The sequence below is a fragment of the Scyliorhinus canicula genome, chromosome 7 (assembly GCF_902713615.1).
Source record: "Scyliorhinus canicula chromosome 7, sScyCan1.1, whole genome shotgun sequence".
NCBI classification, from domain to species: domain Eukaryota; kingdom Metazoa; phylum Chordata; class Chondrichthyes; order Carcharhiniformes; family Scyliorhinidae; genus Scyliorhinus; species Scyliorhinus canicula.
The window spans coordinates 61,852,765-61,874,961 of record NC_052152.1 but is presented as its reverse complement, the minus strand read 5'-3'; the positions used below and the strand labels follow the sequence as shown (position 1 = coordinate 61,874,961).

The 22,197-nt window shown below is 43.5% G+C and overlaps 1 protein-coding gene across 6 annotated transcripts in view; it reads left to right on the top strand.

Moving 5' to 3' along the window:
* sytl5 (synaptotagmin-like 5) overlaps positions 1 to 22,197 on the top strand; it is a 280,747-nt gene that overhangs the window by 172,823 nt on the left and 85,727 nt on the right. For all 6 annotated transcript variants that reach the window (XM_038802150.1, XM_038802146.1, XM_038802147.1 and 3 more), the window contains one exon: positions 19,059 to 19,274. In XM_038802150.1, the coding sequence (XP_038658078.1) occupies positions 19,059 to 19,274 (216 nt within the window). The remainder of the gene's footprint in view (positions 1 to 19,058; positions 19,275 to 22,197) is intronic.

Sequence of the window (22,197 nt, the reverse complement as noted above, 5' to 3'; positions counted from 1 at the left end):
GAATTTTTTTGATGGGGCTGGCAGCAGGTCAAGGGCTACAAAGAGGAGCAAATGTGGAACATTTTTCCGATAGCTTCGTTGTTTTGATAAGTAGTCGAATGTCATTGTGACTCATCATGGTTGATGTCAGACAAGAAGTCAGATTGTGTGGTCAAACAAAGATGATATTGAATGTCATCACGGTACCATTTCTGATTACATTCAACTGTGCCTAACATGCCTGTCTCCGATGACATTGAGATATAGCATGGTGATGAGGAAGAGGAGGGCCACCATTGATGCTTGGGTGACTCCAGAGATCATAGTGCAAGGATGTGAAGCGAAGCCAATACTAGAGTTATGCTGGCTTTAAAAATAGTTGTAGAATCACTCAGGATATGTATGGAAAATGGGAGAGAGGTTAAAGACACGTAAGTGCCAATTGTTATTATCACCATTGCCATGTCTTTGTCTAATTATTCCACCGTTTTACCCCAACACTAACACAATAATCTCTCCCTGTACTGTATCCCTTCCCAAATTCTTAGTGTAGTACAAGAGTCTAGCACATATTAATGTAGGACTGAGTATAGTGCTGCCGCACATTGATGTAAGAGAGAACATAACTCATGACTAGGGTTTAGTTTAGTGTTGAGCAAACCTATATGCACTACCTGGCATGGAGACAACTCCTAGCTTGAACCCTTTACCATATATGTTTACATAGTTCTTGTAGTGATTGGCAGTAGTGGTATTGTCACTGGACTAGAAGTCCAGAGGCACTGAGTAATGCTCTGGGGACCTGGGTCTGAGTTACACCATTACAGGTGGTGCAGTTTGAATAAAAGAATCTGGAATCAAAAGTCTAATGCTGACCATGTATTTGTTTTCAATTGTTGTTAAAACCCACCTGGTACAAGAATGTCTATTAGAAGGCAATATGACGTCCTTGCCTGGTCTGACCTACATGTGGCACCACACCCACAGCAATATGTTTGACTTTTAATACCATCTGAAAAAGGGCAATTAGGGATGGGCACAAAATACTGGCCTAGACAATGATGCACACGCCACACAATAAATGAATATTTTAAAAAATAATAAATATTTATGGTTGACCTGCATAAGACTACAGAGACTTCATTAAGACCCACTGAACAGGATCTACCACCCTAAAACACCTAGTTCTGCTGACGGGCAGGTTCTATACATTTCTCTTTTGACGTCCTTCATGTTATCATTGGTGAGAGTGCTGCTTTGCTGCATTAGGCAGGAAACTCCTGCCTAAACCTCTCCAACCTTCCACTTTTTTCATCATTCTTAACAACCTTCCCAAACCCATGTCTTCAAAGAAGAACACCCCGACCGACTTCCTTTTATTTCTTTATTATGCTAAATGGGGATGGACTATCTGTAAAGTCCTTTAACAAATAATTTGGACCTAATGGGTGATTAAATTGCCCTTAGTGTCCAAAAAAAAGGTTAGAAGGGGTTATTGGGTTAAGGGGATAGGGTTGATTTGAGGGCTTAAGTGGGTCGGTGCAGATGGCCCAAATTGCCCCCTTCTGCACTGTATGTTCTTAAAAAAAAATGTGAAGGGAACAAAAGGATTCTGATGGGGAAGTCGCCTGAATGAGTAAAGATACAGAAAACAGACATAGAGATGAAATTAGATATTTTTGTGTAGTTTTAAAATGTGCTCTAATCCTGCTGAACTACTCCCCCATGCATTGCTAACGTGCTCTAATCCTGCTGCACTACTCCCCCGTGCATTGCTAACGTGCTGTAATCCTGCTGAACTACTCCCCCATGCATTGCTAACGTGCTCTAATCCTGCTGCACTACTCCCACGTGCATTGCTAACGTGCTGTAATCCTGCTGAACTACTCCCCCGTGCATTGCTAACGTGCTCTAATCCTGCTGAATTACTCCTCCATGCATTGCTAACATGTTCTAATCCTGCTGAACTACTCCCCCATGCATTTCTAACGTGCTCTAATCCTGTTGAACTACTCCCCCATGCATTGCTAATGTGCTCTAATCCTGCTGCACTACTCCCCCGTGCATTGCTAACGTGCTGTAATCCTGCTGAACTACTCCCCCGTGCATTGCTAACGTGCTCTAATCCTGCTGAATTACTCCTCCATGCATTGCTAACATGTTCTAATCCTGCTGAACTACTCCCCCATGCATTTCTAACGTGCTCTAATCCTGTTGAACTACTCCCCCGTGCATTGCTAACGTGCTCTAATCCTGTTGAACTACTCCCCCGTGCATTGCTAACGTGTTCTAATCCTGCTGAACTACTCCTCCATGCATTGCTAATGTGCTCTAATCCTGCTGAATTACTCCCCCATGCATTGCTAACATGCTCTAATCCTGCTGAACTACTCCCCCGTGCATTGCTAACGTGCTCTAATCCTGTTGAACTACTCCCCCGTGCATTGCTAACGTGTTCTAATCCTGCTGAATTACTCCTCCATGCATTGCTAACATGTTCTAATCCTGCTGAACTACTCCCCCATGCATTGCTAACGTGCTCTAATCCTGCTGAATTACTCCTCCATGCATTGCTAACATGTTCTAATCCTGCTGAACTACTCCCCCATGCATTGCTAACGTGCTCTAATCCTGCTGAATTACTCCTCCATGCATTGCTAACATGTTCTAATCCTGCTGAACTACTCCCCCATGCATTTCTAACGTGCTCTAATCCTGTTGAACTACTCCCCCGTGCATTGCTAACGTGCTCTAATCCTGTTGAACTACTCCCCCAAGCATTGCTAACGTGCTCTAATCCTGCTGCACTACTCCCCCGTGCATTGCTAACGTGCTGTAATCCTTTTTTAAAAATAAATTTAGATTACCCAATTATTTTTTCTATTAAGGGGCAATTTAGCGTGGCCAATCCACCTACTCTGCACATTTTTGGGTTGTGGGGGCGAAACCCACGCAGACACGGGGAGAATGTGCAAACTCCACACGGACAGTGACCCAGAGCCGGTATCGAACCTGGGACCTCAGCGCCGTGAGGCGGTTGTGCTAACCACTAGGCCACCGTGCTGCCCTACGTGCTGTAATCCTGCTGAACTACTCTCCCGTGCATTGCTAATGTGCTCTAATCCTGCTGAACTACTCCCCCATGCATTGCTAACGTGCTCTAATCCTGCTGAACTACTCCATGCATTGCAAACATGCTGTAATCCTGCTGAACTACTCCCCCATGCATTGCTAATGTGCTCTAATCCTGCTGAACTACTCCTCCATGCATTGCTAATGTGCTCTAATCCTGCTTAACTACTCCCCCAAGCATTGCTGAAGTGCTAGCCAGGCAACTTTGCAGCTGTATAATATACATTGGCCAGAGCCCAGCATGCTGCTTCTAAACATCCGTTTTAAGCAGCAATTTGCTACATCTATTTTATGGAGTTGGCCATTAAAATGGTCAAGCTTCATGCACCCCTCCCAGGCAGTAGATACATGTGATCTGACAGCCGACAATTCAGGAGCTAAAAGTGCTCCTATTGTAAAATTGAGTGCATTTGTGGCTTCTAATTTATTGGTTTTCACTTTGGAAGAAGAATTCTTTTGAAGCACGGTAGCATTGTGGATAGCACAATTGCTTCACAGCTCCAGGGTCCCAGGTTCGATTCCGGCTTGGGTCACTGTCTGTGTGGAGTCTGCACATCCTCCCCGTGTGTGCGTGGGTTTCCTCCGGGTGCTCCGGTTTCCTCCCATAGTCCAAAGATGTGCAGGTTGGGTGGATTGGCCGTGATAAATTGCCCTTAGTGTCCAAAATTCTATGCTAAATTCTAATGATTTCTACTTCAAGCCAATTATGTATTTTGTATCCTATGGATACATCAACATGTCAAACATTCTAAATGTCATAATATGATTATAGACAAAGCAAGAGATTTTTTTTCAATTGCCGAAATAGATCACACCTAATTTTTCCCAGGGTTTTTCAGGTATTTAATGGTCGGTTACATCCTGCCTTTTGGTCTTTGTGCCTTCCATCATATGGTCTTTTATGGCTGCGATTTAACCAAATGGGACTCTTTCCCATAGGGAGCGTGTTTAGCTGCATGCTTCCCGGTGCTTGCAGTGCCGAGAGAAACAACGCTATCAAACGTGTCTCTCGTTAAATAAGGAACCTCAGCGGGGAATATGCGGTCGTGACCGCAATTTGTCTCGTTTCCTGCACTGAGGAGCCCTGCTCGCATAAACTCCTCAGTGCAGGGAGAGGTCTCTTGAGCCACTAACACGTCTCCCTCACCCCCCCATCCCCCCACCTGCGCAGGACATCCCCCACCAGATCACCACCATGCAGAAAATGTCAACGTGGCACCTTGACAGTGTCACCTGGGCACCTTGGCATTGCCAGGCTGGCAGCCAGGTGGCACTGCCAGGGTGCCAAGGTGGCACAAGCCATGCCAGGGTACCACCCTGCCCAAAAGCGTGTACCTGGGAACATCCAATCTCCTGGGTGTGGTAAGGAAAATGTGATCTGACAGCCAACAATTCAGGAACTAAAGGTGCTCCTATTGTAAAATTGAGTGCATCTGTAGATTCTGATTTATTGGTTTTCTCTTCGGAAGAGGAATTCTTTTGATGGGCTAATGGTTTCTACTTCAAGCCAATTATGCATTTTGTATCCGATGGATACATCAACATGTCAAACATTTTAAATGTCACAATATGATTATAGACAAAGCAAGAGCTAGTCGTTCCGTCTAGTCCCCATTTGTGGAGACCAGTACTGAATAGCACTCGCCCAAGGACTCCAAGGAGAAGAGGATGGAACCCAACGCCTTGGTTTCCATAGGGAACTGCATATTAGAGTGGGGCTAGCTGTCTTGCTCTAATATGCAGATTTGCCAGAAAGTGATCCCACACACAATGGGCAAGCTTCACATCGTGATGACTCGCGACATGTGCCGAGCTGGCTAGATCCTGGGAGCGGGCTGTCCTGTCATTTACCGGCCACATTGTGCTGCTTTTTAGGTGCAGCGTGGCCAGTAGATCACACCCACTGTCATGCGTTGCATCTGTTAAATGACTACAATGCTTGGAATAAGTCCATACCCATTTGGAACTATGTGAAACTCAGTCCTGTACTGCTGGGGTTCCTAAATTATTGTCTCCTAAATCATCAAATGTTCTCGTGGATGGTAGATTCGAGTACCATGTGGTATAATATCTGTGCACCTTTCAGAGTGATTAACTGTGGTTAGACTGCCTGCTCAGATCATAATTGAGTTGACGTGAACTGTGCTCTAGATGTGTATCAAAACTACATAGAGCACTGCGTATTCTCTAGGACTGGTAATACTTTAAATTGTAGGAAATAGCTGATGGCATAGGATTATCTTCTCATTTTGGAAAAGCAGTCCAATTTTTAAAAAAGTGCAGCATTTAATTTCACAAAAGCTACACTTATTGATGCGATGATGTCCTTCAGATGTACAGTACAATGTTCTTTGTGCAATATTATGGAATATCAAAGGAATTAGAAATGAGGGGAATATATCTTTTCCAATTATTTTATTTCATGAAAGATGTTGGAAAGGTTTTCCTTTAAACCTTTCAGTCCTGACACATTCTATAAAAGGTCTTGCTCAATAACAAGAATTTATTGATTGTTTCTCACAGTCTTCTGAGCATGAAGAGACAATTATCTGGTCAGAATTAGGATCAACTGTTCTGTGGATGTTGATGTCAGTTCCATTGCATGGCAACATGATGATTCATTGCACTTATTTATTGACCATCATCCACACTGGGACTTGTTATAATGTCAGGATACAAGCCTCTATAAAGGGACCCAATTTTTGCCAGTGATGACATACAAATACCATTTACAAATGTGCTCTTTTTTCCCCTAGCAACACACCCTCTTATTTTCAGACAATTCTAGAACATTGCTGCAATGTGCAAATTGAGCACTTTTAAAAAAACATGAAACATAATCAATGTAAAGAAAAAAAAATATTGATTTTTGCCATGAAATTGAGGGTGACAGGTGCTCTAGGCTATGAAGTAAATAACTATCATGAACAAGTAAAATATCATATGTAGTGTCTTTTCAAGTCAATTATTTTGTGCCTGAACAGTAAATTAACTAAAGGACAAAGAACAAACATTTATTTTAAAGTATAACAGGCAGTTAGTTCAGATCCTGCATTTCCTATCAAGAAGCAGAGCTGATCAATTTGTCCACTCCTGCCATTAGGATATTGCTGTTAAATATAAAGATAAACAATTTTTAGTTGTATATGCCAAATTTTCTTTACCACTTTTATATAAGGTCAGATCCTATTTCACTGTGTTCTAAATTCAACCAGAGCATATTTACTTACAGCTCCTGTTCCATCGTTATACAAAGATGGATAGAGCTAAGCGATTACAAAATAAGGTCTGCACTCCTGGCAGACATTTGCATCACATGAGTGCCAGGCAATGGCCATCTCCAACAAGAGAGAATATAATCATCTTCCCTTTACCATTGCTGAATCCCCACTGTCTACACCCTTGGAGTTACCATTGACCAGAAACTAAACTGGACCAGCCATATAAATACTAATGTGACAGGAGTAGATCAGAGGCTGGGAATACTGAGAGGAGTTACTCATCTCCTGACTCCCAAAAGCCTGTCTACCATCTACAAGGCTCAAGTCAGTTGTGTGATGGGATACTCTCCACTTGCCTGGATGAGTGCAGCTCCAACAATTCTCAGGGACAGGACAATTTGATCGGCACCTCATCTACCAATTTAAACATTCACTCCCTCCATCACCAGTGCACTGTGGCAACAGTGTGTATCATTAACAAGACACGTTGCAACTACTCACCAAGGCTCCTCGACAGCACCTTTCAACCTACAATCTCTACCACCTCGAGGGACAAGAGCAGCAGATACATAGGACTGACACTACCTGAAAGTTCCCCTCAAGCCATCCTGACTTGGAGGGGAACTTTCAAGTGGTGGTGTTCCTATGCATCTGACTAGGAACGATATCACTGTCCCTGGAGGTGACCAAGCACGTGGATGAAGTTAAAGCAGTGGATGTGGTGTACATGGATTTTAGTAAGGCATAACGCATTTGATATGGTTCCCCACGGTAGGCTTATGCAGAAAGTAAGGAGGCATGGGATAGTGGGAAATTTGGCCAGTTGGATAACGAACTGTCTAACCGATAGAAGTCAGAGAGTGGTGGTGGATGGCAAATATTCAGCCTGGAGCCCAGTTACGAGTGGCATAACACAGGGATCAGTTCTGGGTCCTCTGCTGTTTGTGATTTTCATTAGTGACTTGGATAAGGGAGTTGAAGGGTGGGTCAGTAAATCTGCAGACGATACGAAGATTGGTGGAGTTGTGGATAGTGAGGAGGGCTGTTGTCGGCTGCAAAGAGACATAGATAGGATGCAGAGCTGGGCTGAGAAGTGGCAGATGGAGTTTAACCCTGAAAAGTGTGAGCTTGTCCATTTTGGAAGGACAAATATGAATGTGGAATACAGGGTTAACGGTAGGGTTCTTGGCAATGTGGAGGAGCAGAGAGATCTTGGGGTCTATGTTCATAGATCTTTGAAAGTTGCCACTCAAGTGGATAGAGCTGGGAAGAAGGCCTATTGTGTGCTAGTGTTCATTAGCAGAGGGATTGAATTTAAGAGCCGTGAGGTGATGATGCAGCTGTACAAAACCTTGATAAGGCCACATTTGGAGTACTGTGTGCAGTTCTGGTCGCCTCATTTTAGGAAGGATGTGGAAGCTTTGGAAAAGGTGCAAAGGAGATTTACCAGGAGGTTGCCTGGAATGGAGAGTAGGTCTTAGGAGGAAAGGTTGAGGGTGCTCGGCCTTTTCTCATTAGAACGGAGAAGGATGAGGGGCGACTTGATAGAGGTTTATAAGATGATCAGGGGAATAGATAGAGTGGACAGTCGGAGACTTTTTCCCCGGGTGGAACAAACCATTACAAGGGGACATAAATTTAAGGTGAATGGTGGAGGATATAGGGGGGATGTCAGAGGTAGGTTCTTTACCCAGATAGTGGGGGCATGGAATGCACTGTCAGTGGAAGTAGTTGAGTCGGAAACATTAGGGACCTTCATGCGGCTATTGGATAGGTACATGGATTACGGTCGAATGATGGGGTGTAGATTAATTTGTTCTTAATCTAGGACAAAAGTTCGGCACAACATTGTGGGCCGAAGGACCTGTTCTCTGCTGTATTTTTCTATGTTCTATGTCCCCTCACAGTTAGTGGGTAAATTCTGAATTTAACAGTATTTTAGGTGGACCTACACCTCAAGAACTGCTGTGGTTCAATACCACCTTCTCAAGGGAAATTAGGCATGGACAATATAAACTGGTTTAGCCAGTGATACTTGCTGGAAACAAATGTATATATTTTTTTTAAGTCAAAGGGTAGTATGGTGACAACATGATACTGGGTTCAGTCCATCTAAATTGTACAGTCTGTTCCGTAAGGGTGCGAATGATGTCACTGGGAAGCTGCAGGGGGTACTTTTAAGTGAAAAGAAAACATTGTAGCATCATGGTGGATATCTGTTTCATTTACATTTCCTTTTAAAAACTATGATTGTAGCCAGACCAATCTCATTGGAAAACTGGCATAGGAATAGGCAGATCAGGAAGGTGAGATCAAAGACTGGTAGAGGGAAAGAGGGGTTCCCTTTATGGGGCAGTGGCGCCAGTACAGAGTCAGGAAGGAACTATATTCATGGAATGTGTTCCACCCAAACCAGCGGAAAGGATAAATAGGACTTTAAGTTATAGGATATCCTCACTTAATGGTGTCCCACATGACATTGTTTATATTATCATCGTCCTCCAATAAATACTGTCAATCAGCATTGCTTTGCTGCTGTTCTGCTTGAATGTCGCCATATGCCTGAAGATCCCTGTGTAACTCCCCTACTGAGCCCATGAAAGCTCAGGGTCTCCATTCCCGGGGTCAGGTGGGAAGCAACCAATCTTGAGAGGGGGTTTTACATAATATTGTTTTGCATAATGTTGCATTTTGCAGGAACCAATTAATGATGTTACGCAAGAAACTCCTGTAGTACGATGGGAGTGGCCGGGGGGGGGGGGGGGGGGGGGGGGGCAAATAACATCTGGAGAGTAAAGGTCAAACCAGGAACAAGGGTAACACAAACAGACAGGGAAGAAATACTGTTGTTAAAAAAAGTATAAAAGCACTGTTAAAAATTAAGTAAATGGAACTGCTGTACAGGCAAATAATTTGTCTTTAATAAAGTACACTGCACCCAAATTAAGAACAAACTGATGGCAATAATTTGCAACACTGAACCACCAGAAGTCGAACGAATATCTGAAATAAGTGAAAATCTAATTGAATTTAGGTTAAAATTCTAGCTCCATAATGATTGAATCTATGCATATTAAAATAAGTTACAGAATAGTTAACAAAGGCCCTCTTACATGCATATGGAATAGTACCAGAGGACTTCATATAACTCATTTGATTCCTATTTACGAAAATGGAAATAGAGCCAAGGAATCCACAGACCAATTAGCTTAATATCAGTTTTAGGGAAATAATGGAAGCTACAAGCTGCGGCGGTGGTGGGAAGGAGAAGGGGTAGAGTGGGTTAGGATGGAGGAGGAATATTGCAAAGGGTCTAGTTTGAGGGCTATGGTTACGGCAGCATTGCCAATGGCTCTGAGTAGGTATTCAGGGAGCCCAGTGGTGCAGTCCAGAGTGAAGATATGGAATCAGCTGAGGAGGCATTTTAGGATGGAAGGCAAGTCGGTGCTAACGCCGCTGTGCGAGCAATATGGGTTTAAGCCTGCGGGGGATGGATAGTGTATATAGGAGGTGGAGGGAAGTGGGGCTGGTCAAGGTGAGGGATTTGTATTTGGAGGAAGGGTTCGCCAGTCTGGAGGAGCTAAGGGAGAGGGTAGACCTGCCGAGAGGTAGTGAGTTCAGGTATCTGCAGGTTACGGACTTTGCACGAAAAGTCTGGAAGGGGTTCCCTAGTTTGCTGGGATACATGCTGCTGGAGTGACTGCTGCTTCTGGATGTGGAAGGGGAGGGAAAAATTGGGGATATATATATACAAGTGGCTGGGGGAGCAGGGAGGTGAGCGGGTGGTGAAGATCAAGGAGAAATGGGAAGTAGAGTTTGGAATGGAGATCAATTGGGGACAGTGAAGTGAGGAACTGTGAAGGGTAAACGGGATCCCCTCTTGTGCAAGGATGACCCTGATACAGTTTAAGGTGGTGCACAGGGTGCATATGACTCGGGCGAGAATGAGTGGGTTCTTTCAGGGGGCAGCAGATGAGTGTGAGAGGTGTGGAAGGGGGCCAGCGAATCACGCGCACATGTTTTAGGGTTGCGAAAAATTGGGATGAGTCTGGGCGGGAGTGTTCGCAGTCTTAGCCAGGTAGGGGAGGAGGGAGTGGACCCAGACCCTTTGGTGATGATATTTTGTGTTTCAGAGAAGCCGGAGCTCATGGAGAGGAGGAAGTCCAGTGGCGTGGCCTTCGCCTCTCTGATTACACACTGACAAATTTTGCTGGAGTGGCGGCCTGCATCACCACTCGGGATAGCAGCATGGTTGGGTGACCTGTACGACTTCCTGCGGTTAGAGAAGATAAAGTATGAGTTAAGGGGCTCAGCGGGGGAGTTTGAGAAAAGGGTGAGGGATGTTTGTGACCGTGTTTGAGGAGCTGTTCGTCGCTGGCGGGGGGGATGGGTGATGGGGAGAGGGGGGGCGAAAAAGGGGAAAAATCTGTACAAACTGTATAGTTGATTGTTGGGAAGTATGTTTCCCGGGGTGTTTACTTGCTGTAACCTGCTTTGATACAAGTTTGTAATAAAATACGTTTTAAAAAAAGGTAATGGAAGCTAGATTTGTGCAAGCAGGAGAAAAAAATGAGAAGGTTATGCTGATAGGGTTAGCTGAAGTAGGGTGGCAGCATAAACACTGCCATAGACCATTTGTGCCAAGTGGCCTGCCTTATTTCTATGCTGTAAAGTCTATGGCCAGGATTTTCCACTCCCACCAGCAGCAGGCATCATCAGAGGCAGGACTGGAAAATCCCACCCTATGTAAATCTGTTTCAGTTAGCACAGTAACACTTCGTTTAATATTTTATGTTGATTTCTCTTCCAAAAATGCTCTTTCCTTCTTGTTGCTAACCTTGACCATGTAATTCCATTGTGCTTGCTGTTGCACGTTTTACTATGGGTGTAATACGCGTTTATTGGAGTGTATTAACACGCCTCCGTTTAAAGGCCGTGTGCTTAACACTGCTAGGCTCTATATGTGTATTTTCAGCTCAGGAGTCGCCAGATGCCGTATAGACACCTCACAAATATTCCAAGGTCAGGTTCAAAGTAATAAAACGATACACCGATTAGTAAGTTCCAAACGATCAATATTTATTATACAAATATAATAAATACGCATGCACACGCTAAGGGACTAAGCTATAACTAAACTAAGCGATCAGAATACTTAACTAAACAGGAACAGGCAAGGTCAGGGAGCGAGGCCTTCGTTCCGATCTTGGTCTGCAACCTTCAGAGAGCGTGCTGGTCGCTGGGGGTCTAGTGGGCCTGGTTCGCGTAGCGAGCGTCGTATGGTCACTTACGGTTCGGCGGCTGGTGCTCAACGGCTGGAGTCAGGATACAAGTTGAAGTTCTGGGTCGAGGTCAAAGCCAGAGCAACAGTAGAGCCGGAGCAAGTAAAACAACAGACAGGACCATGTGTGGGGTCTATCTTTATAGTGGGCCCCAATGTCCGTGCCTTTTTGGGGCGGGCTTTACCTTCCATGCATTGATTGGATCAATTCTCAATCGATGTCTCATTAATTCCCCAATCTGAGGGTCCCTTCTCGATGGGTGGGGCGGTCTCTAGGGTCTTTTGAGATGGATACCTTTGGTGCCGCTCTGTCTGGACATCCACTTAAAGTATCTATTCAAACCTAAATGTTGCCATTGTGTGTGCCCAGATCTGGATTGCCTCATTAATATGCAAAGCGTTTTGCTATTAACACCTTTGGTTTGAGATCTTCCACCTGGCCAGAAACTGGTTTTGCTGCTTGCAAAATGCTAATCAGTCTTTGCAGACTGCTGTCTTGGCTAAACTGCTTTTCCCTGCAGTCTTAGCAATTCTCCATCTTGTTTAGTCCAGTGTCCATTTTAGGTGGCTACAGTGGCTACATTGCTCAGCAACCTGAGTTTCTCAGAGAACCAGACATATCTCACAGTGACACTCTCTTGATTTGGTTTAACTGCTCCTTCGTGAGATCTGAGATGGACTGCTGCACACAAAGAGGGAAATATATCTTGGGCAAAAGCAAAATTATACTAAATCCTGTTTTTTGACCACCAGCAAGATGCTAACGTGGAGTGATGTATTTGTTGGTTTAGAATCTGCAAGGAGAAAAGGAAATCATTTTTTAAAGAAAAGACTTTAGGATGCAATGTGTTTGAGTAGTGCCAAAACAAAGGCTAAAATTAGGGTGTGGGGTTTTTTGGGTTTTGTTTTGACCATGAATCTACTTAATGGATCATTAGCTGTTTGTTTTTTTTATCTGATCACTGTACTCAGTAAAATGACCAAAATACTAAATACAAGTAAGAGAGATATGGCGATCCCCAGGAAATGAGTATTTGTTTTGTCTGCACAGTGCAGATTAAATTAATTGTACTGCGCAGTTAATGATTCACCAATTAGTCATTTATTTTGTGACTCGTTTACTTAGGGAGCAGTCCATGGTAATGAAAATAGTAGTTTGCTAGCAGATAAATATTTGAATCTTTTATAGTTGTTTAATTGTTATTTCCAGTTATTCATTATCTCAGCAAATTAAAAATGCCCAAGTGCCTCGCATTAAAGTTCACCATTACCTTATTGCATAGATTATAATAGAAAGAAGTATTTACAGACAACAATGATCATGTTGCTATTATCTTATTTACATTGGCCAAGGAGCTATGTATAATAACCAACTTCAGAAATGCCACACTTGTAGATTTTGCAGCAAGAGGGAGTCAGTCATATGTTAGATACGTTGTTTGTTAAATAGGGTATTTTAAATTGATGGTTGTTATTTCACAAACTGTAAATAAAATACAATAATGTTCTAATAAAATACTTGACTTTTAAAAAAAATAAATTTAGAGTATTAGTTTTTTTTCCAATTAAGGGGCAATTTAGTGTGGCCAATCCACCTAACCTGCGCATCTTTGGGTTGTGGGGGTGAAATCCATGCAGACATGGGGAGAATGTGCAAACTTGAACTAGTTGTTTGGTCTTTGATCGATATCCGGTAAAGCCTTGTGGTGGTATCATTTGATACCTGGTGACTCTGAAAAGCAATATTATTATTAATAACTGTCATATCTAGTTAATTTGGCAACATTATTGATGCCGATTGGCAACATTATTGGTGACACTAGTGTTCCACTCATTATAAAGAGCAACATTATTAATTGGCAACATTACTCCGGTGCCGAAAGAACAACAGTCCCAACAAGGATCTTGGGTTGTACGTCCGGTCTCCAACAATGAAAAGAGCGGAAGATCTGGACTAATGTTTTGCTGCAAGGGCGGAGATTTTCCAGTGTGTCTACGTGGCATTTTTGTTGAGTAGCATGTCTTTCTAGAAACACTTGTGCATTCCCGAGATAAAGCTGAGTTTTGCCTTTCTGCCGTGGGCTGATAAGATGAAAATCTTTTCTCCCAACTGAAAGGATCCTTCTACATGACATAATTTTAGCATAATTGGCCACAATTCAGCACACTAACTGGTAGAAAGGATAGGTCTGCATTCTGAAACCATGATCAGGGCAAATTGACAAGGCTGAATAAGGGAACTTTGCCTGTTCACCTGGCTGTAATATACCTGAGCTGAAAACATTCTTTGGTGACTCTTGAAGGATGATTTTCCTGTTTTATGTAAAAAAAAAAGCCGTAACATTTTATTTAAAGAATACAGTTATGAATTTTCTTGGACAGAGATGAAATCTTATATTTTGGATTGAAAAACAGTTCCATTCTTCAGAACTAGCACTCTTGACTTAGCTATGAGCTTCTATTTGCCAAGGGTATATAAATTATATATTTCCCATCGATTTGCACTGCTCACAGTTTTTCAAATGACTATCGTGCTTTTTTCCTGCTATTATGCTGCATACATGGGCATTTATTGTATAGACGTTAACTTTATAATAAATGGGAAGAAATATCAAACTTTCCTGCCCAGTCAATATTTAAAAATAACCCTAGTTTGAGGGATTTGTTTCTTTGAGAGACAGTCACATCATCATTGCCATCAATGATCAACTGTTACCAAGGGTCAATGTCAACTGTGCTAGTTTAGAATTCTGGTGGCGACCATAGAGTGAGTGATCACACATTTGGCGGAATTGTTTGGTCCTTGTTACCCATTCATGCGGGTGCTTGCTGGTGTAAAGTACAGGAACAGACAGAGCTAAGGATTCTCCTTTGGGTGAACATGTCTCAGCCCCATCAAACAAGGAGTGCAACTGTAAAGGGACAATTGGCAGACCAGCAGCTTTTGAAGAGTGTGCTAGAAGGAACGATGGCAGAGATCTCTGTGGCGTCATTGTCCGCTGAGTGCTCCACGGAACAGTTGGTGGAGTTTTTGACAGTCAAGTTCCGGCAGCAAAGGTAGGGGGCCTCAGAAGACCTGGCTAAGGTGGCTGACCCGATTCGGGCAGCCATTGAGAGAGTGGAGCAGAGGTTGGAGGCACATAGTGCGTCACTCAAAAAGTGGACGAGTCAGTGGCAGGCCATGAGGGCCAGTTGGCCTCCTTGGAGGTAGAGATTACGGAGGGCAATGGAAGCTGAGGGAGAAAGTGGAATACTTGGAAAATCGGTCGAGGAGGCAGAATTTCCAGATTGTGGGATTGCCCGATGGCGTTGAGGAAACGCAAGCCACGAAGTATGTAACTAGCATGCTTGGGAAGCTGGTGGGGAGGGGGTCTTCGATGAAACCCCCCCCCCCTCCCGAAGTAGATCGAGTGCACAGGTTGCTGAGAAAAGTGCAAAGGCGAGAAACCAGGAGTAAACCAGGGCAAGGCCCCCCCCCCCCCCCCCCACGCTGTGTCAGGAGTCTAACTTCTCATTTTTTTAAAAGACAAAGACCTGGAGCAGTGTGGGTCATAGCGTTGTTAAATATAGATGCAAAGCTATTGCCGAAGGTGCTAGCAGTGCAGATAGAGAATTGTAATCCGGGGTGATATGGGAGGACGAGACGGGGTTCATGAAGGGGTGGCAGTTGGCGGAGGTTATTGAATATGGTAATGATGTTTTCGATAGGCCAGGTGGTGGTTGTGTCAACGGGCGTGGAGAAGGCATTTGACCATGTGGCGTGGCTGTACTTATTTAAGATGCTGGGGCAGTTAGGGTTTGGGCAAGGATTTATCGACTGGGTGAGATTGTGGTTCAGGTCTCCAAAGGTGAGTATGCGGACCAATAATGTCAATTTGGAGTACTTTGACTTGCATCAGAGGACAAGGCATGGGTGCTCGCTCTCCCCTTTGCTGTTTGCCCTTGTGTTTGAACCATTGGAAATAGCACTTAAGGCTTTGAGGGGGTAGTGGAGCATTGAGGTGGGGTGGTGGTGGAGCACTAAGTCTCTTTATACGCTAATGACCTCTTGTTATATGTTCCAAACCCAGTAGAAAGTTTTGACAGGATTACGGGGATCTTGGGGGAGTTCATTCAGTTTTCGGGATAGAGTTCAACATGGGGAAAAGTGAGGTATTCCTGATCAAGGCCTGGGGACGAGGGAGTTTAAGGAAGTTGGCATTTCAGTCGGTAGGGATGGGCTTTCGGTATCTTGAGATTCATGTGGCACAGAGCCGGGCCCAGCTGCATAAGTTGAATCTGGGAAAGCTGTTGGAGTGAATGAAGAAGGACTTTAGGATGTGTTGCCTTTGTCATTGGCTGGAGAGGTCCAGACGGTAAAGTGGCATCAAGAGAAATAAGAAAGAACTATTTAAAGTAAATGTGTTATGAGGAAAGTTTAGAAGAGTTAAGCGGTACAGTAGGGGAAGTTGTGAACCCCATAAAGTATTAAGTAGTAGAGAGAAAATTAACATAAAATATTACTTTGAGGTGAATCCGGATAATTGGATATGAAATTTAGATTGACATTTATTTTTTTACACCAATCTTAGAAGGCATTCATAGCATTCTTTGTGGCAAATACATTAAACATTTTAAATAAATTACTGTCATTAGCTAGATCCTAAACTGGGGGAATTGGGGATGCATTTGATAAGCTGAATAGCCCTTTTTACTTTTGTGTTTCAGAATATCCCGATTTTAAGCCCAACTCTTTTTTTTAGTAGGGTGAATAAGATGATACTGGGATTCACGTGGGCGGGCAAGCTTCCTCAGAGCAGCAGAGTGTTTCCGGAAAGGGATAGGCAGGTGGGAGAGGTTGTGGCTGGCTCTGCCGAATCTGCACAATTACTATTGGGCGGCCAACATAGCTGTGGTATGGAAGTGGGCGGTGGAGGAGAGGTCAGTTTGGGGACAGATGGAGTAGGCTTTGTGTAAAGGGACCAGTCTGAGGGCGCTATTGTTGGCACCTCTTCCATTCATGCCAGCCAGGTACTCCACGAGCCCAGTGGTAGTATCAGCGTTGAGGGAGTGGAATCAATGTCAGCACCGCTGTAGGATGGAAGACATGTCCCTGTGGGTACCAATTTGTGGCAACCACAGGTTTGTTCCGACGGCACTGGGATGCAAGGTTTCGGGGGTGGAGAAGGTTGGAGATAGAGTATTTCGGGAATTTGTTGGGGGAGGGGGATAAGTTTACGGAATTGGAAGAGCTTGAGGAGGTCTACTTGCTGCCGAAGGGGAATGGGTTCAGCTACCTGCAGTTGAGGGACTTCTTGAGGAAGGAGTTAGGCCCCTTCTGACGACTGCCGCTTCCAGCTCTACAGGACAAGCTTCTGTCTGAGGATGAGATAGGTGAGGGCGAGGTATGAGATATATATGGGGAGCTGACAGGGATGAGAGTGCCCCGGTGGAGAAGGTCCGGCGCAAGTGGGAGGAGGAGTTGGGAGGGGCAATGCAAGCTGGGGTGTGGAGTGAGACTCTGCAGTGGATAAACTCATCTTTGTCGTGAATAAGACTGAGTCTCATACAGTTGAAGGTGCTGCATAGGGCTCATATGACGGGGTCTAGGATGAGTCATTTTTTTCCAGGGGTGGAGGAGAGGTATGAGTGGTGCGCAGGGAGTCCGGTGAACCATGTCCATTTGTTTTGGGCATGTCTAAATATGGAGGGGTTCTGGAAAAAGTTTGCAACGTAATTCGAAGATCTTTGGAGGGGCGCTGAGCCCATGGGTGGCGATATTTGGGGTGTCAGAGGATCTTGGGGTGCAGTTGGGGAGTGTGGCTGATGTGGTAACCTTTGTCTCCACAAGGTGGAGGCTGTTCATTGACTTCTTTAGGGGACAGTAACACATCAATGGGGGGGGGGGGGGGTGATGCCATTTGGGTTTTGGGGGAGGCTTGGTCTAAAAGGAGGGGGGATACGGGGAATTAGTGGCAATTGTGCATGGTTAACTGTTGCTGATTGCTCGTTTCTGTATATATTTGAAAATACCTCCAATAAAATATTATTTTTAAAAAACTTATTTTAGTCATGTTGTTTGTGCCCATGAACTTCAGCATTCAAAAGTGGGCAATGATGGGAATGAAACACCTTAATGAGCCATTGTGCATAAAATGAAATATGATAAATTCTTGCTTTTCTTGTTAATCTTTTTCTTGTATTTGTTTCTGCCAGTGTCGGTCAAGCATTGTTCAAAAAAATATTGGTCCTATATTGACAATTACATGTCCAGAAGACAGTTAATTTGATTACTGATCGTTAATGAGCTTGTTCAAAGGGGATATGTACCATTGTTTTCCCCATAACAGTTATTTTATTGTTGCTTTATTTCTCTAGGTTATTTATTCATTTTCATAGACCTTTGTATCGGATAACTGGCAACTTTATGTTACCACAAAAGAAATAAAGTTTATCAATATTCCTCTCTCAATTTCAATCTTGTTGCATTTCTAACTTACAAGTCTCCATTAGGGTGAATGCTTTAGACCTCAATAATATGAGTCTTTTTTCAGATGATATCCTCTATTACTCACTTACTTTTTCCAACAATCCTTTACTGTTCTTTTCACCTTTGGCATCACAGTCTAACTCCCATTCTTCTCTTCCTTTTTGCTCTGAATGGTGCCACTGTATAATGTTATGGGCACAAGCAGCCCTTCAGTACCTTATTCAAGTGACCAATAATCGTACATGAGCATTAGCACGGAATGTCATACAATATTTGACAATAGGGTATCATAGGAAAGCTTGATACTACCCTCAACACATTTGCAATTTCCAACAGATTAATGAATAGTGACTAGGAACTGATTTCCCCTTGCCCAGTTTAAGGGCACTGGGGACATTTTAATTAGGGTCAATGTTTTTCGAGTTGAGATTACCCAAGTCAACATGGATAAGGATCAAACTTAAAATCTTACTGGTGTGCATGGGTCAATACAATTTCATGTGTGTTTTACCAGAAAATTATCAACACTTCTACTGTTTATAAGTTTATAATATTTTATGTTATTGATTATAGAATAAGACTAAGTTGTCAAGTTAAATGCAAAATCAATAGTACAATTAATGCTTTAGGACTCAGTAGAGTTTTAGAGATAATGGACAGTAATACTCGTTCTTAACAATACTTTAATTGGCAGGCATTTATCAAACTGAAGTGTGCAATGATGTTGTCTCTTCTGTTGTCCAATGATGTATTAGAAACTGATCATTATTGAAACCGCTCGAGCCTAGATTATCTGATTAACCTCATTGGAACACCATTGAGTGTTCAAACTGCTATTAAAATAACACCAAGCAGAAAATGGTAAGATGGGCACTTTTAAGCAACAATGTGTTGTCACCAATAACTCATTTTATAAATATATGGTTGTGTTTTGCCATTTTGCAAGTTCCTGAGATAGCATTCTGTTCTGTTACAGGAAGTTAAAGAATGAGCTCATCAAAATCCGTGGCCCTGGGGTAAATCGAAGAAAGCAGCAAAATGGTGATAAAGCCTGTCAACGATGCCAGAAGACATTCAGCCTAATCTTCTTCAGAGGGCAACTGTGCGAGGCGTGCAATGACCGTGTGTGCAAAGAATGTCAAGTTGCGGTCAATGATGGGACATGGAAATGCACTGTGTGCGCTAAAATTTCGTATGTATTTGATTCTAAAGCAAATATTAACCGACAAAACTGTCAAATTAACTCCAATTCTGTTTCATGATCTGGGTCTATTGCAACATCAGGTTAATCACAGCTACAAATAATCACAATCACAATGAAGCATTGCTGCTGTAGTCTGTTTACCTATTGTGAGCACCCTTATTATGAAAGTGTAATGTGCTTTCTCTTCTATGTGTAATCATAAACAGGGCACTCCCATCTATGCTCTTTATACAGCAGTTAGTTACAGAACTGCTAAGGCTGGTTTAGCTCACTCGGCTAAATCGCTGGCTTTTAAAGCAGACCAAGCAGGCCAGCAGCACGGTTCGATTCTTGTACCAGCCTCCCCGGACAGGCGGCGGAATGTGGCGACAAGGGGCTTTTCACAGTAACTTCATTGAAGCCTACTCGTGACAATAAGCGATTTTCATTTCAAGATGCTGCATCATTGTTTTGATGAGTTTATTTTATATCTGTAAGGGAAAATCACCAAGGACCATTTTTATTTCATTTCCATATAATTTTGTGCCATGAGTACAATGTATGGTTGCCTGCAGCTTTACTGCACATGTTCCACCATTACAATGCAGGTTCATGAACAAATAAATCACCTGTACACGGTGGGTGGTTTGCCCTGTACCGAAATGGGACCAGTGTCCTTGCAGGGAGGTTTGCTAGTGCTGTTGGGAAGGGTTTAAACGAACGTGCCAAGGGCCTGGGATCCTGAGAGAAGGTTCAGCAGGGATAGATGCACGGACAAAATTAGAGGAGACATCAAGTGAGTCAGGAAGGCATAGAATGTCTAGATAAGTTAAGTCACCAGGGAGTTTGGCAAGAGTGGATGATATTTATATTGACGTGAGGAGTCTGACAAACAAGGCAGATGAATTGAGGGTGCAAATTAAAACATGGCGGTATGATGTCATTGCTGTCACTGAGACATGGTTGAGAGAGGGGCAGGATTGGCAGCTCAATATTCCGGGATACAGAATCTTCAGGCGAGATAGGGAAGGAGTTCAAAGGGGAGGGGATGTCACAGTTTTGATCAGGGAATCAATTACAGCAGCAAGGGGGGATGGCATCTTAGAAGGCTCAAGAAGGAGCCGTGCTCCGAAAGCTCGTGTTTGAAACAAACCTGTTGGACTTTAACCTGGTGTTGTAAGACTTCTTACTGGGCATCTTAGAAGGCTCTTCAACTAAAGCCATATGAGGAGGTAGGTAGATTCTTATTAGGCAAGGGAGTCAAAGGTGATTGGGAAATGTGGAACTCAACACAACCAGATCAGCCATGATATTATTAAATGGAAGAGCAGGCTCAAGGGGTAGAATGGCCATTTGCTCCTATTTCAAATGTTTGTATGCATGCTATCAAACCCTTGAACAATTTTATGTCTCAATGAGAACAACTCTCACTCTTCTAAATTCCAGAAAATATATATAATAAATATATATTCTATGTTGTTCGAGTGGCAATTCTGGGATTTTGACCCAGTGTGAAGGAATAACAATATCGGTCCAAGTCAGGATGGTGAGAGACTTGGAGGGAAAGTCTCACGTGGTGATGCATCTAGGTGGTCGAGGTCGTAGGTTTGCACAGTGCTAATGAAGGAGCCTTGGCGAGTTGTTGCAATGCATCTTGTAGATGGCACATACTGCTGTTTTTGTGTGCCAGTGGTGGAAAGTGTATATGTTAAAGGTCATAGATGGGGTGTCAATCAAGCAGGTTGCTTTATCCTGGATGGTGTTGAGGTTCATGATGTTGTTCGAGTGGAACACACCCGGGCAAGTGCAGCGTATTCCATCGGAAACTTGTCTCCCAGTTGGTGCATTAGCTTTGGGGAGCTGGAGGTGAATTACTCACTGCAGAATTCCAGCCACTGACCTGCTCGTGTAACCACAGTATTTATGTAGTTGGACCAGTTAAGCTTCTGATTAATGGTAACTCCCAGGATGTTGATAGTGGAGGATTCAACAATGGTTGTTTCACTGAATTTCAAGGGGAGATGGTTATATTCACTCTTGTTTGTGATGGTCTTTGCCAGGCACTTGTGTACCATGAATGTTATTAGCCACTTACAACCACACCTGATTGTTGTCCCGATCTTGTGCTATGGACACCAGACCGCTTCAGTATCTGAGGAGTTGTGAGTGGGACTGAACACTTTAATCATAAGTGAACATCCCACTTCTGACCTTTTGAAGGAACAAAGATCATTGATGAAGAAGTCGAAGATGTTTGGCACTAGGGAACTGGCCTGAGCAACTCCTGCAGTGATGCCCTGGGCTGAGATAACTGGTTTCCAACAATCACAACCATCTTCCTTTGTGCTTGTGTATGACTCCAACCAGTGGATAGTTTACCACCTAATTCCTATCGACCTCAATTTGACTAGGGCTCCGTGATGGTGTACTTATTCATATACTACCATGAGGTCAAGGTCACTCTCACCATTCTTCTAGAATGCAACTGTTTTGTCCATGTGAACTAAACATTGGTGAGCATGTTATTGTTGAATAAGTTGTGTCAACAACGCATTCTGATTGAGAGTAGGTCGGTGGGGTGATGATTGGCTCGATTGGATTTGCTTCATCTTGCTTTTTCTGGACATGCCTGGGCAATTTTCCACATTATGCCGTGGCTGCACTGGAACAGCTTGGCTGAAATGCGGCTAACTCTAGAGCACAAGTCTTCAACACGACAGGTGTGATGTTGTTGGGACCCATACCCTGCATGGGTGGGATTTTCTGGGTTTTGAAATGTTTTTATGTTTTTATTCTTTTAGTAGGAAGTCCGTTATTTTCCAATTACCAATGTTAAGATGCCTGGTTGGTTTCTAGCAGGGCGGCACGATAGCACAGTGGTTAGCATTGTTGCTTCACAGCAACAGCGTCTCAGATTCAATTCCCGGCTTGG